Below are 16,233 nucleotides of genomic sequence, written 5' to 3'. Positions count from 1 at the left end.
ACCAATTTTTGCGAATGTAATAATACGGCGACTAGGAAAATATACCAGTACAATATACTAGTGCAAAAGAAGGGAAATTAAAGAAATCCCTGCACTAAGACGCTTGACCATTAGGGTGGTAATAATACTAATTATATCCTTTTACGGGGTAGAGACCCGGGACCATTTTGGTATTTATTTGTATTCACCACATATAAGTAATTGGGGGGAAAGGGATTGTTAGTAACGGAGACTGAGAATCCTATTGCTAGCAATATATCCAACCAGGTCGACCTCCTCGCGATTCCCCTTGGAAACTATCATGGTTAATTCCTGATAAATTCATCATGATGGGCTAACTGACCTGTTTTCATTCTCATCTATCACCCTTCACTGATGCTCCGCCAGCGTATCCCGTTAGCACAGGCAGGGTTACCATACCATTTTCACCCATAAAAAAAAACATATAAGTAATTATTTGTCTTCTCTTGCGATGTACCTAAATGTGCTCGGTGAATAGTGGATATATTTTTACAAGCTTTATTCCACATGCAATATATGTTATGATTAAAACTTTCAAGCTGAATAAATATCAGTTTCTCCTGAATTATATTGCTGAAATGCTGCATAGACCTTTTGATGACAAACTGACAATAAAATATGCAACTTAAAACGGCTGCCGTTACAAAATGGCGGAATATATTTTTTTCATTTTTAAAAGGCTTTGTTGGTTTGCCTATTGTGACGAATTCACCAGGAATCAAACTCAATAATACACCACTTCACCATCCTAGCTTCACGACTCTAGAATTCAATGCCTGGAGGTATCTGAGAGTTTCCTTATGAAGGTCGATATAGGATATATTACAAATACTGGACTCGCCAGCTATAGGATCCTGTTCTGATCCATCTCGGGTGCCCTGCCAGTAAAAGCAGGCAGGGTTAGCATTCTATTTTCATTCATTATAAAAAAAATTACTTCATCTGAGATTTGTAGACTTCAGGTTCTATTGGTAGTATTTTTTTTATTTTTCTTATATATTTATAATAATAATTTTATGTAATAGTATAGTATATAATAATATATAACAAGTTAGAGTAGTGCCTAAGCACTGTTATTGATTCTATAGTTGCATGTTTATTAGAAGTGGGTAATATATATATATATATATATATATATATATATATATATATATATATATATATATATATATATATATATATGTTAAAAGTAAGTGAAGTTTATATATCTTCATCATCTTCCTACCGTTATCCCAATCATTTGGGGTCGGCGTAATATGATTTTATCCATATTACAAAAAGATTTGGTTTATATATTTTAATATATTCCAAAATTCGACCGAAATGTACAATATCAAAATGAGCGATGGGCTTTTTTCGCCATCAATGTTCAGAAGAAACCTATATATAGATATCGGATCAGTATCCATAGTACCTATGCCTAATGTTTGTATAAGCTTTGGTTATTAACTACTTTCTTACTATGGTTTTGTAGCTTTTATTCATCTGTGATGAAATAGGTAGATGGATACTTTTTATTGATTCCTCGAAAAGATTACAGTAATAAATTTATTATAAATACAAACAATTACAAGAAACGATTATACTGAGAAAACAATGGGTGGCTTTAACGCTAAAGCGATCTCTTCCAGGTAACGATAATTTAAGGAAAAAATAATTCAAGGTTTTGTTCCAAAAAGTCACCGACTTTAATCGAGGCAAAAGTAGTATTTTGATATAAAAATTAAATTACTGTACCGATTTTAATAAAATTTCTATTCAACAATTTTGAAAGTATATTCTTTCAGATTAAAAAGAATTTTTCAAGTTAGTTTCTAAATGATGAAGTTATGAGGTAACGAACATAAAAAATACAACTGAATTGAGAACCTCTTCCTTTTTTGAAATCGGTCAATACAGTCTCAGGTTTTGGCATAGAATGAACTAACCAGTGCCTGCTACTTTGTTTGCTTGGGTTTAAATTTGTTTGCACTGAGCGCTTGGACAAGTTGCAATCGATTCTATCGTATAATTGCTTATGTTCTGCCCCGGTATAGGAAAATGATCACTATTTTCTTACATGTAGAATATAGAATCAAAACTATCGCATGCATTAAAGTGATAATGAGGAGAGAATGTTAGTTTTAAACTACTTCAAAACGGAAGAGGTTTTTTAATTCGTATGTACCTATATTTTTTGTTATTTTCTTGGTGATATTAATACGCCGCGTGGTCCCGGCATAGAATAGGCCACCCCTTCTTATTCCGTGGGTGTCGTAAGAGTCGACTAAGGAAAGACGAGTGATGGGCAGCAGCGTCTCTCTTAAAACATCTATAAAGCCTAACTGCAGTTGCCAATCCGCTTGGCAAGCGTGGCAACTACTGGCAAAACCCCCCAAGGGGAAGGCATGTTCAGCAGTGGACTTTTAAAGGCTGGTATGATGATCATCGTCAGTTTTGAATCTATTTTGACAATTCTTTTTCCTAAGTTGCCAAAAGAGAATATTTTTCATAGGCTCAATATGACTTAAATTATAAAGTCATAAAATATTTCTTTATGTTTGAATTTAAACTGTAGTTTGTTTTGAGATTTGATTACTCAAATTATACCAAAGATATCACTGGATAGAAGAACTATATATAAAAAGAAAATTAAGTAGACGATGTCTGTACATGGAATATGTTTAAGAAATAATAATATGCGGTCTTCTCTTGGAATGTTTTTTTCTAAATGGACAATAATGGAATGATAAGCCAGCCTGTGTTTTCGATATACAGTGGCGGGGCACCAGTGACAGATGATAGGTGAGGATGAAGCAGGTCAGTTATCCCATCCTGATGAATTCAACAATAAATCAATCACGAAGGTTTCCGGGGAGACTGCGAAGAGGTCCACCTGATAGGGTTTATTGCTAGCAATGGGGTTGCTAATCCCTGTTACTAACAATCCTATCTTCCTCCTCCCCCCTCCTTCATGGTATGGACTTAACAAACGATAATATTATGTCTCACTGCGACTCGTACGACCACTCGCCCAAACGTTACCAAAAGGAATGGCGCGAAGCGAGGGGTATGTAGTTACAGCTTTATTGAGGGGTCTTAAAAAAATCAATAGAGGGGCCGAAACAATAATTTTGTTTGTTTGTTCCGGTATCATACAAAAGCTACTGTTGCACCAAATTGGATACGGTTTTCACAGTTGTTCCTGAAAGTGCAATTTAAAATCTGGTGTATGTTTCATTTTGATACAGCATCTGAAAATAGTCTATTTCATTGGTTCTCTTTCCAAAACCTCACATACGAAATAATGGGTAAAAAGTTAGTACTTAAAATAGAATTAATGTTTTCTTTTTATTTATATATTTATTTATGTCTGGCAATAAACAGTCGTTTATAAATATTAATATAATACGCATCATAGTTTTACAACAAAACACCTTTACACTACCAATAATAGTATTTTAAAATATAGAGTTATAATTAATAAAATCTCATGGAAATACGCAAGAAATATAATAACAATTTTAATGGACTAATATATACATATTAGTGCATTGGCCGTGTGGTCTTGGCATAGAATAGGCCACTCCTTCCTGTCCGGTGGGTCTCGTAAGAAGCGACTAAGGAAGGGAGAAGGATGGGCAGCAGCGTCCCTCTTAAAACATCTCTAAAGCCTAACTGTGGTTACCAATCCACCTGTCAAGTATGGAAACTACTGGCAAAACCCTTCAAGAGGGAGGCTTATGTTCAGCAGTGGACAGTTAAAGGCTGATATGATGATGACGATGATATTGAATATATACATGAATATGGCGTCGTGAATTTACAGGGTATAGAGGAATGATACCTTAGTCCTTAGGAATGGCAACGTAGGGGGGTATCATGAGCGAAACAGTATACTCTGTTATGTCCATGGTACTGCTCATGTCTATAGGCGACGGATACCACTGTCTATCAGGTGGTCCGTCAGCTTGTTTGCCATTCTAAGTTGTATAAAAAACATAAGTACTTAAAAAGAAAAAAAAATTAAACTTACATGTTTTTGAGTTAATAATCTATTGTAGCGTACACAACTTTGACGAACAATATTGAATATCCTATATTACAGATTCAACAAGTTAAGGTTTCAGACTACAAATTTGAAACGACTAAGCTGAAAGTGTACCGCATAAACTTGCTAACGTCTCAATTGTTTGCCCCAAACTTACTGGGTAATTTCTGTGAGCCAACATCCATTAGGTACTGTCGGTGACTAATTGAGATTCTCGGCTCGGATCGTTCGAGTTCGATATGCTGGAGTGGATATTCGGAATTTTGTGCGTTCATTTTTATTATTATTGGGCTTGATAGCAATTTTGTTCTTATTATATTCTTACTTAACCAAATATGTAAGGATAATAGTAATGATTATATTTATTAGTTTAGTTACAAAATATATTAGTGTCATTTATTATACTTAGAATACACAATTATTTAAATAACATGATATACATAACTATTCTCATCATTATACTTTGCTGTATTTATTTATTTAATTTATACTTTATTGTACACAAAAAAATACAAAAATATAGTTTATATTAAATAAAGGTGTACAACAGGCGAGCTTAACTCTGTACGAGTTCTCTTCCAGCAAACCCTGAGTGGAAAGGAGCATTAATTACTATTATTGTATCGTATATGTTATACAATAAATATTAGCATGAATATCATGTTATGTTATGCAATAAATAATATATTATTACTAGCTGACCTCGCAAACGTTGTTTTGCCATATACATTATTTCTAGAAAATAGTTTTTTTTTAGGGGTGGGTTACCCTTATCATTGAGGGGTATAAAAAATAGATGTCCGCCGATTCTCAGACCTACCGAATATGCATACAAATTTTCATGAAAATCGGTAAAGCCGTTTCGGAGGAGTTTGGTAACAAACACCGTGACACGAGAATTTTATATATAAGATATTCATATATAATATTGATATCTCCTATAAGGTCCAGTTAATAGTTTATTATATATTTAATCCTGCTTCTCGAATGCCACTTATCGAGTGATGGCCCCACTGAAAATCAGCGTTGCAGCACCACGCTGCAGCTTACGCTGTGTGAAGACCATTTCAACTGCTACCACAGAATTATTATTTTAATGTATAAAGTTGTCATTAAAATTGTTATTTTTTGTAGCTGCATAAATTATTTTATTATTATTTATTATGGAAAACCGACATGGAAAAGTCTTTTGTTTATTTGAAAGGATATACTTCTAATTAGTCACGGAGACTGGTTTTGTCATATTTGAAGTCGGTGTTTTTTGTAGAACAAAATCTTAAACTATTTCTTTATTACCTCTTAGCTCATTTATGTTTTACCAGTCCCCATGAAATTTGATATAGATGAGATGATACTTGAGATAGAAATTGACAAGCTATTATTTAACCTCAATCGAGATATCCCGGTCACGCGGGCGAAGCTGGGTAAAAAATACTAATTGTGTATTTATTTGAGTACAATGACTATAATTATTGTTAGTGTTTATTTATATTATTTAAAGTGGTTAAGGGGTGGGCAGTAGCGTCCCTCTTAAAAATCACCAAAAGCCAAACTGCGATAGCCAACCGGCCTACCAAGCATGGCTACTACTAGCAAAACTTATGGCAGGCTATGCTGTGGATAGTTAATGGCTGGTACAATACAATTTAAAGTGAAATTTTAAATCAGTTAAAAATAATTAAAGTACCCAGATCCCTTAACAGCAAAGTCCAAACAAGCAGTGTCTGTTCCCGAGTATGACGGTTGAGTTAGCCATCATTCTAGAATTACGACTTCACTATTGCTTTCCAATATCACAATCAATGGAGGAAAACTGTAGTTTTGACATCAAAAAAATTGTCTGACTATAAGTTTTCATTTAAGATTGTTCGTTTGAGACTTAGCTACGAAAAATAGTATGTACTCGTATATATATATATATATATATATATATATATATATATATATATATATATATATATATATATATATATATATATATATATATATATATATAAGTTCTGATAAAGAACTATTTCATCTCAAAATTAATGTAGGTGTATTAACTATTAACGTAGTGTACCCACATCGCCTTGGCAGCCAGTAATAAGAAGGATTTGTTTGTTCGTACCAAAATCAGGTCAGGGCAGGTCATCAGGACTATTTGGGAGAAAACTTCTATATTGTTTCCATATACCTTTCGTGTTATTGGTTTTCTGTTTATGTATTTTCTCGTATTTTACCTTGTTACACAAATTACATCAATATTTAAAATGACAACGTTTGGTAAGATTTTTGTTTTCATATTTTGACATTTTTTTCTATCTTTATTTTAATATTTTCTTTATAAAAATATTTTAACTTTAGATATTTCATTATAATAATAATAAAAAAACAATTGTTTCCAATTTAGAAACTAGATATTTTTAACATAGTTAATTTATTTTCTGTTAACGGTTCTTTAGTTTTTTTTTTATAAAAAAATACTTAAAATTTTTGTTATTAAAAAGAGACTAGTCTGCTGTTAAGATATTAATAAAAATGGAATGAAAGGATTTTTTTACCAGCGCGCCTGAATATTTTTTCCAAAGAAGCATAGATTATATTTTAATGTAATAACTACCGGATTAACTTACATTTAATTAAATCGAGATAACTCGACTTGTTTCGGAATCTATTTGTATTCCTTATTCATGAGTCACGAATTCGAGCCTGACTGTGCACCTCGACCTATTGAATGCGAGCTGTCAGGTAACAAACTAGTCGAGCTCTCTCGAAGCATTGATAAAAAATGGTGAAATTTTTAAGTTCAATATAACATGGCGGCCCGTTATTAGGTGAATGTGATACGCTGTTAATTTTTGTCGTTTTTTTTACTTATGTTTCTTGGATAAAATGTTTAAATTCTCTTGTAGTATGGAGTTATTATATTTAAAGATTATGTATTTATTTATTTACACTTTATTGCACCAAGTAAAAAGAGAAATAACAAATACAGTAAATATTAATGGGAAGTGATACAAAAGGCGGCCTTATCGCTAAGCAATCTTTTCCAGACAATTTTTGGGTAAAGGACATTGAGAAAAAGACAAAGGGTAGGTGGCGCACTATTATATAAATATTATCATATACAAACATATATACATACATACACATACATATATATAATATATACACAATCAAATATATACATAACATACACATACTTAACAGCACACATACAACAGAAAAATAAATAACAAAGGGAAACGAAGAGAGAACACAGAGAATTCCTTGGCGAATCATCTTCAACACCTATAGATATCAAATACCTTACGTAGTAAGCGACTCATTAGTAATATCACCCATCATTTCATTTTAATATTTCATAAGAGGCGAATAAGGGAGCGAAGCATAATAATTACATTAGTGCAAGAGAAGGAAAAACTGGAAAACATACTATACCAAACCGAATTGCCAGCATGGTTATAATAAAGTAATATTTCTTCCTTATGAGGAGAGAGGTCTACTATGCCAGTTTTTATGTATTCTAGTCCGTAGTTCAAATCTTCTTAAAATGCATGAACAACTTCTACTTACAGCATGTCTTATAGCAAATAAAGGTAACTATAATTTTAATAAAATTAGCAAATAAATAATATATTTTTTAAAAGAAGTTTTTTTTTATTTATAAAACAAAGTATTAATTTTAGACCACGTGTATTAAGAAGTGCCAATTTTACGAGATTCCAAAGAGAGAGGGAGAGAGAAAACTAATTGTTGTTATCTATGTTTAACTTTTTGATGGACCTTTATACACTTTAGTAAAAAAAAAAATCCATATCAATCTACGTATCAAGTTTCATGACTAAACGACTGAACCGATTTTAATGAAATTCCATAGTTGTAGGGAATAAATGAAAAATATTTTTTTTATACTTTATTGTACACATTAGCTATAAAAATATGACAGAGGTAAACAAAAGTACAAAGGCGAGTTTAACTCTGATAGAGTTTTCTTCCAGCAAACCCAAAGTGGAAAGGAGCATCAATGTCAGCGAATACAGCAGTGTACAATTGTAATATTATTATAATATATTTTGTCCGCCTTGTACCATATAAAATACGTGTATGTAATTAATAAGCTATTTCGAAAAAATCATTTTGATATATTTCTTTTTTTAGACTTATGTAATAAAGTGTAACTTTTAAATTGATTGATTATTTAGTTTTTTTTTATGAGTCACATTATTATATTATTTATTTATTAAACTTTAATACACCTAGGAAGTTAAAATGGTGGACTTAACATGATATTATGGCGTTATCTACCGTAGACAGGAATAACAGAAAATATAATTGACGGTGCAACGTAATGAACTATTTTAAATTAATATTATTATCACTTAACTGTATCTTGTAACAGTTTTTTTCTCAAGTTTTTTTTTTTTTATAATTCTTTAGTATAACATTAATTAATACAAATTTACCTATATAATTAATTACCCTATCGTTGACGATTTTGGTTGCATTATTACTCTATATAAATATATATTTTTGTTCTCTTACTGTACTCATAACATAAGCTTTTGTTTATAATAAATATAATAAAGTCAAATGGTAAAATTGGTACTTCTTGTAACAGTATAAAACTAGTTCTAATTATAAATACAAATGGAATGAAGTTACTTCAAAACGCTTCGGGCTGTTAGTGTAAGCTTTGAATTAGTAAAAGCAGAGCGGAGGTGGGAGCGAATGAATTTTGCATAAATGGCAAACAGTTAATTTGTTTTCACATAAAATATTGAAGGTTAAAGTTTAAATGGTAAGGAATTATATATTTCGTTGATCTATTAAATTTATAATAAAATATGTTTAAAATAAATTAACTAATTGGTGTTGAAAATGACTTAAAGAGATTTGATTGCAAAAAGCTGATTGAATTCTATGTAATATTTAATATTTCGCTATCGCCTACGCATACGCCCGTGATATAAAGGTGTGTACTCATCGGAGTAGGCTCATGTAATGTTACATAATTATATGTTATAATTCGTTTCAATATGGCTTAATGAAAATATAAAAAAATAACAATCGATCAAACAATAAGATACTTTGCAGTGATAGAAATTAAATAATACATTGATTAATTGTGTTAATGTTTAAATTTGACATTAATTTCATTTAGTTATCTTTTCATTAAGTTCTATTGAAATGGATTATACATTACACGAGCATGTATTATGCCATGTAACAATAATGTTGTATTTTAGTATATTTGATGTAATATACATTTTGAGTTGTAACATTACACGTTAATACTCTTGGTGAATAAGCACCCTTAAAATAACTTCTGTGTGGCTGGCTAACGCTAACTCTTTTGTAAATAACAAAACTTCTTTTTGCTTGCTCACAATTGGCGAAGCAAAACGCGGTAAGTTCATCGTGATACCCCTAATATGTGTCCAAATAAGTTTGCCTTAGCCGAACCTGCATTTATGACTTGTTTTTCTTTGCCTGATCATACATATGAGTTTGTAGTAGTGACATAAAATTGTAGCTTAAATCCAAAGTCAAAATTAATTAAAATAAAGATTTAATTTAAATTTTCATTTTTATAAAATTAATATATTTTTTTATTGTGTAATATTAACCTAATTGTCCATAACAGCTTTTTTTTCTGAATGCCGGTGTATTTTACCTTTAGACTAAATTTTTTATGTTGCTTCATTTAATCAAAATAAATTATATTTAATTTTTATTTAACTATTATATTATTGATTACTTTTTATTTACTTTATCTATGTTATTAATAATTATATTTAATATACGCAATTTTGTTTTAAGTTTCATAATATTTCTAAGTATATCAACAAGTGTTGTTTATTATCTTTGTATTTTTATTTATATAAATGTTAATAATATATCATATAATCAAAATTAGCATTTTTTTCTTTTCTCGTTCGTGTGTATTTCAATATACATATATTACATTTATTTAAATAAGTAAATATGTCTATTCATTACAGTAATATATTCTGTATAACAATGCAAAAAAATTAAAGAAATATCTGAAAGAGCAGTGTTAGATACATATTAAATAAAAGTAAATCATATAATCAGAATTATTGCGGTAATAATTCTTTTATTTATAAATCGTGGTAAATAATTTGAAATAATTATATAACATTAACAATGTTTTCTGACCCAGTATAGAGGGTTAGTAGAAACAGTAGGTATACTAAGGGCATAATTATAAATATATTAAAACCACTAATAGTGTTTACGGAACCAAACAACAATTAAAGAAGGAAAAAATTAATTATGGTATCAAAATATTATTAAAAGCTACTAGCTTTCATGTAAACTGCGCGATCGAAAGGAAAATTTTAAAATACTCACTTATTAACTATGTATCTTGAGAAATGTTTTTTTTATATACTGTCATTAAATTTTAGGTTAGTTTTTTTATGATAGATTAACAAACAAGCTGATTGTTTACCAGATGGAAAGCAACTACTGTCCTACAGATGTAAATAGCACTACAATACTAGTATAAAATATATGACTATCAAAATATCTATAAAGAGAATTCACAACACAGCAATGAATCGAATCGATTACTTTACCTCAAATATATATGACGGAGTAAATATTCCAATTACAAAGTTAGCTTACGGCGCACGTAGCTTAATAGATTTATGATACCTCCTCGAAATGATTTAATAAAAATATATTTCGAAAAACCAGGTTTGTTTGTGCATCAAATAAATTGACTTCAGTGAAAAGATATATAAATATTTTTATATATTACCCACTCCTAATAAGTAAAGACACTTACATTTGTGTAGACGTGTGTCTCTCTATGGCTTTATACAAATACTTAAGTGTGGGTTAAATTTTTGGTACATTCTTAGTTGGAAGGGAAGGTAATGTTTACAAATTCTTACCCAATGCTTTCACGCATCGTGTTCTATGTTATTTATGCGTATAGAGAGTATACATAGTAAAAGGTCCATATTTGCAGACCAAATCTTTTATTGCTTACTTAAATAAGTATGTTTGAAACCATCATATTATTATTCAATATATCGTATTTATTCAAGACTAGCGATTGCTCTGGCTTTGTACAGGTAAATATATAAAAAGTGAAATTAGTATTTTATATTAGCTTTAATGGAAAAATTTTTGGGTTCCATTATTGTAATTCTCATAGAGATTTGTATTTAAAAAATATATAGCTTATGTTACTCGATGATGATATAGCTTTCTATAAGTGAAAGAATATATAAAATTAGTTGGAAAGTTTGAGTTTATCCATTACAAATATATAAACACACAACAAAAATCAAATCTTAAGTATATATAATTTATAATTCTTGCCATAGACTGGTGAAATATAAATATATAAACGTTTTATGATTGCATAATTAATGCATCAGTTCTTGCAAAATTATCTTATTTTATTTATCTTATTAAATTTTATTTTTATTGTAATTTTTTAAACAATTTATTTCTTAATATTTTATTATTAGAAAATGTGAATATAATGATTTTTATACTATTCTATGTTCATTGTTTTTTTTATTACAATTTCACCTGACAATCATCGCTTTTTTGTTTACTCTGAATGTTTAATTATCGTGCTTTTTTCAGGTATGTGTACGAGTAAAAAATTACACTTTTAAATCACACAGTGTAGCATACTTATAGGTACTTACACTGTAGATGAATGTTAATATTTATGTGGGCTTGATAATACTAGAATATTTTCTTTTATATAAAACTTTGAGGAGGATTAACTTTGGATAGCATTTAAATAAAATAATATAACGTCGATAAGTATAATGTAGTTCATTTACTTGTGTTTGAATGAACTGAAAGATATAGCACCCCTTCTATAATAAATTATTATTATATTACAAATTAAAAAACCAAACGTAATATGTAATAAAATTACATTAATAGAAATAGACTGATGCATTATATCTACCAATCAGAAACCAGTGTCATGATATATTAATATTTATGAAACTATAAAAATTCTAATCCAACTGACAATTATAAAGATTAACGCGTTATTATATTAGAATAGATTATTTGTATATATTTGTAATATTTACATTACATCTTAGTATATTTATCAATGTAATGTCCGTTCCTAATCGCAGTGCACGCGATTTCTCTTAATGAATACTCGCCCTAATAAATCCATCACGTGACCGCTTGGTTTGTGTAAAGGGTTAATAAATTATTTTCCTATTTCGACCCATGTTCCATGGAATGCGCAGTTCCATAAGTACTACCGCTGAAACCACAGATATACATACAGATACACGACACAAGTAATACTTTTTTATGAGAAAATTAAGCTAAACTAAGTTAAACTTGCTTGTTATTATAAAAGTTATTTATAAGTTTGATTCAGAAGTGCAATTCCCTATACTTATATAGAAATTATATTAATTTTACTACGTATATTGCCATCAAGTATTAAATATAAAACAATTCTGACTCAGTACTACTAAAAATTTATTTGCACTGGTCTTGAGAATGTCAAATTGGAATTTTAATTTAATAGATGCAGACAGCGAATGTTGCTTCAGAATTGACTCTACTAATAACAAACACTTTCTCTTCTAAAATTACCATCTGTAAAGGTATTTTTGTCAATTCTATAAAATTTTACTATATACATTCTATATTGAAATTCCGAATCGAAATTAACGTTTCATTGCGTCTAATTTAGGACCTAAATGGACTCGAAAACTAAAATGTAGTTGCGACATCTATTTCATTCGATGTCTGGTCTGTGACTTTGGTTGGTAGATATACTCTTCGAATAATTCTCTACAGATAGCAAATGAATTGCTAAAGGGATATCACATTGTTACAGATGACGAGTTTGGCGAGAAATCGGTGTCGGTGCTCCTTGATGGCGAAGAATCTGAATTAATATTTATTGACCACCCCAGCACTGAAATGTCGGTTAGTATTGAAATAAAAAAAAAACTTGCGATTTTGAGGCATAAATAATCAACATGCTATCCATGTCTATAAGCGACAGTTACCATTTATCATCATGGTGAGAATTTTCTTTGTTTGCCATTTCAAATTAGAATATATTTAAAAGGTCAGCAACGCACAAGCAACTCCTATCGTATTGCAGATGTTCATGGGCGAAAGTAGCCTCTTTCTCATATCTGGTGGACTGTCTGCTCGTTTGCCTCCCTAATAATAAAAAATCTTTAATATTATATATTTAAAGAACTGTATTTGTTTTTAATGTATTTACCCATATTGCTTTCATAAAGCAACATGGTTGTATTTAAGTATGAAGATATGGCAGTGAAATTAATGAGTATGGAGACATAACACCATAGTCGTCCGGAACGAAGAATATAATTTTTCATATTTTCAGATTTATTTATAGAACTTTCCATCTGGTGGGTCATCTGTTTGTTTACCATTCTATGTACCTATAATAAAAGAAATTACAATAAAATATTTAAAAACCGGCTTCATCTATAGCTCTTAGAGTCTCACTAAGTCTAATATTATACCTTCACTTCCCAAAAATAGTTGATATAATTATTGATAATAATACATTAAGACTTGACATGAATTATAATTTGCTAATGGAATAACATAGAGAATGTAATTATTAACAATATTAATGTAATTATAAATTTAATTTGACGATATTGAATATGTACTTACACAAATTTATTTGTTTCATTTAAATTTGTTTATTTTTTCTTTAATCTTAATAATCACAAACATTAGTATAAACTTATATTCTTATGTAATTAATACATTACATTTTCATACTTACAATTTTAAGACAATTGAACAGATGCCAAAAAGTTCTGTCACATGGCCTTTATTATGTTAAATGTTTGTTTAAAGCAAAATAAATATTTTATTTCATTTCATTACAATAAATATATATTTGTGACTGTAATTTTTTCTTGTAATATATATATTTTGGTACACAATAAACATAAAAATCCTCATTATATTTTAAATATCAGACATTCATCTTATTAAAGCTTATATTCATGTGGTTATTTAACATACGGCTCGATAATTTAATTAGCTGAAAGCAATGTTTTTCCTTTTATTCTTTATAATCCTTCACACAAAAAGGGTATTTACAATGTCGCGTCTTTCGATGTTTACCCAGCGAAATACTTTCCTGTTCAGTGACTCCGCCAACTCCATTTTTGACAAACCTTATATTAATCATAACAAATAAATTGCCCTGAGATGGTACACAGCGTCATTTAATCTCGAACTATGTGAAACGAGATGAAAAATAGATATGAAATTATGTTACTTTATTTGTTAAATTATTTAAATAATGAGACTTTGTACAAAAGTCGATTGCTTGGGTACCTCAGTCCCATTCGTGTTTCTACCGTGAAGCAGTTGTGTTTACATGGCTGTGTTTCGATTTGAAGGATTGGATATGGCGTGAATTTACAGGGTACAGAAGAATAACACCTGAGTCCTCAGGAATGGCAACGCATGGGGGTATCATGGGTGAAACAGTATAATCTGTTATGTCCATGGTACTGCTCATGTCTATAGGCGACGATTACCACTTTCCATCAGGTGGGCCGTTAGCTTGTTTGCCATTCTAAGTTGTATAAAAAAAAATTTTGATAACTCATTCAAGCATCATGAAATTTGGTATAAACGTATGTGGAAAATAATGTAGGCTAATATTTTTTCCACTTAATTAATTTATCTCGGTTTTCCGTGTGATCTCGGCATAGATCAGGCCATCCCTTCCTTTCCCATGAATTTCATAAGAGCCGACTAAATGAAGGCGAGGGATGGGCAGCAGTGTTCCTCTTAAACATCTCTAAAGCCTAACTGCGTTTGTCAAACCGCCTCCCAAGCGTGGCAACTACTGTCATACGCCCCAAGGGGGAGGCTTATGTTCAGTAATAGACAGTTAAAGGTTGATAAGATGATGATGAATTTATCTCAGTGATACAAATAAAGTTGGGGGGGGGGGGGGGGGTAAAGACTAGTAAATAAATAAATAACACTTATTATTTTTTATTTATTTATCCACAAAATAAACTTTTTCAACATATTATATTAATTCACCAAATCATATTAATACATGACAGTTTGTTGGTTACACTCCTTAATAGATAACTAGTTAGAAATTATTACAGTAATCAAAAATTAAATACCAATACACATATATACATTATATATAAAAAGGTTCTTGAGTGGTGACTTCGTATGGGCAAACGCAGTGTTGGACAAACCCCCACTAGATGGAGTGATGACCTGAAATGCATTGCAGGGAGTCAGTGAATGCAGGTGGCTCAGAACCGTTCTTTATGACAGTCTATGGGGAGGCTTATGTCCAGCAGAGGACGGATAATGGCTGAAATAATGATGATGATACATATATATGTATATATATGTAATGTACAGGTATACAATAACTAGAAATTGAGAACTGCCTTAATACACAAGTATTGAATAGCTCATAATACCAAGATTGTCAATATAAATTTGCCTATAAATAGATCTCTGATTTATATGCATTGTACTTGATAAGTACATAGACAAGGCATCCAAACCCACAGGTTACATGTAATCCCGGAATTTGCGGTATCGATGTTTCCAATCCCGCGAGATCCTGGTATTTGCGAGGTGCCGTATGTACCTGTACTATTGAGATCAGCAAATACGGATATAGATATAACATATCGAATTACGAGCTGAAGTTTTGAGAGTATGATAGGTAGTATTATTATTAGTCAAACTTTGGCCTTTATGGAATCAGTATACTCTGTTATGTCTATGGTACTGCTCATGTCTATAGGCGACGGTTACCGCTTTCCATCAGGTGGGCCGTCGGCTTATTTGCCATTCTATGTTGCATAAAAATGTTTAATTTTTTTTTATCTATTGATTGTAGTTTACTGTGACTTAGTAGATAAATTGATGGCTAATATGGAAGGTTGTAGAACATCTGGTAATATGAATAGTCAATCTTCGAGTGTTGGCAGCCGCACACACACTAATGACAGTGTAATTTAAAAAAATAATTGTAAAATCGACTAACCAGTGATATGGACTTCCGCAAAACAATACCTACGAGTAATTCAGTAGATATTTTAGTACAGTTTTATATAATTTTATGTAATTGTGTATATAATCATCTACATGAATCTATTAAATAGCAGCATGAA

At 30.4% G+C, this 16,233-nt stretch overlaps 1 protein-coding gene across 2 annotated transcripts in view; it reads left to right on the top strand.

Moving 5' to 3' along the window:
• The window catches only part of LOC113511243 (uncharacterized), a 128,622-nt gene that overhangs the window by 106,459 nt on the left and 5,930 nt on the right, over positions 1 to 16,233 (top strand). For both annotated transcript variants that reach the window (XM_052903221.1, XM_052903220.1), the window contains exon 6: positions 12,906 to 12,997. In XM_052903221.1, the coding sequence (XP_052759181.1) occupies positions 12,906 to 12,997 (92 nt within the window). The remainder of the gene's footprint in view (positions 1 to 12,905; positions 12,998 to 16,233) is intronic.

Source organism: Galleria mellonella, unplaced genomic scaffold (assembly GCF_026898425.1).
Source record: "Galleria mellonella isolate WM207_F2 unplaced genomic scaffold, CSIRO_AGI_GalMel_v1 utg133, whole genome shotgun sequence".
Taxonomy (NCBI): Eukaryota; Metazoa; Arthropoda; class Insecta; order Lepidoptera; family Pyralidae; genus Galleria; species Galleria mellonella.
This window is presented reverse-complemented; position numbering and strand designations above follow the sequence as displayed.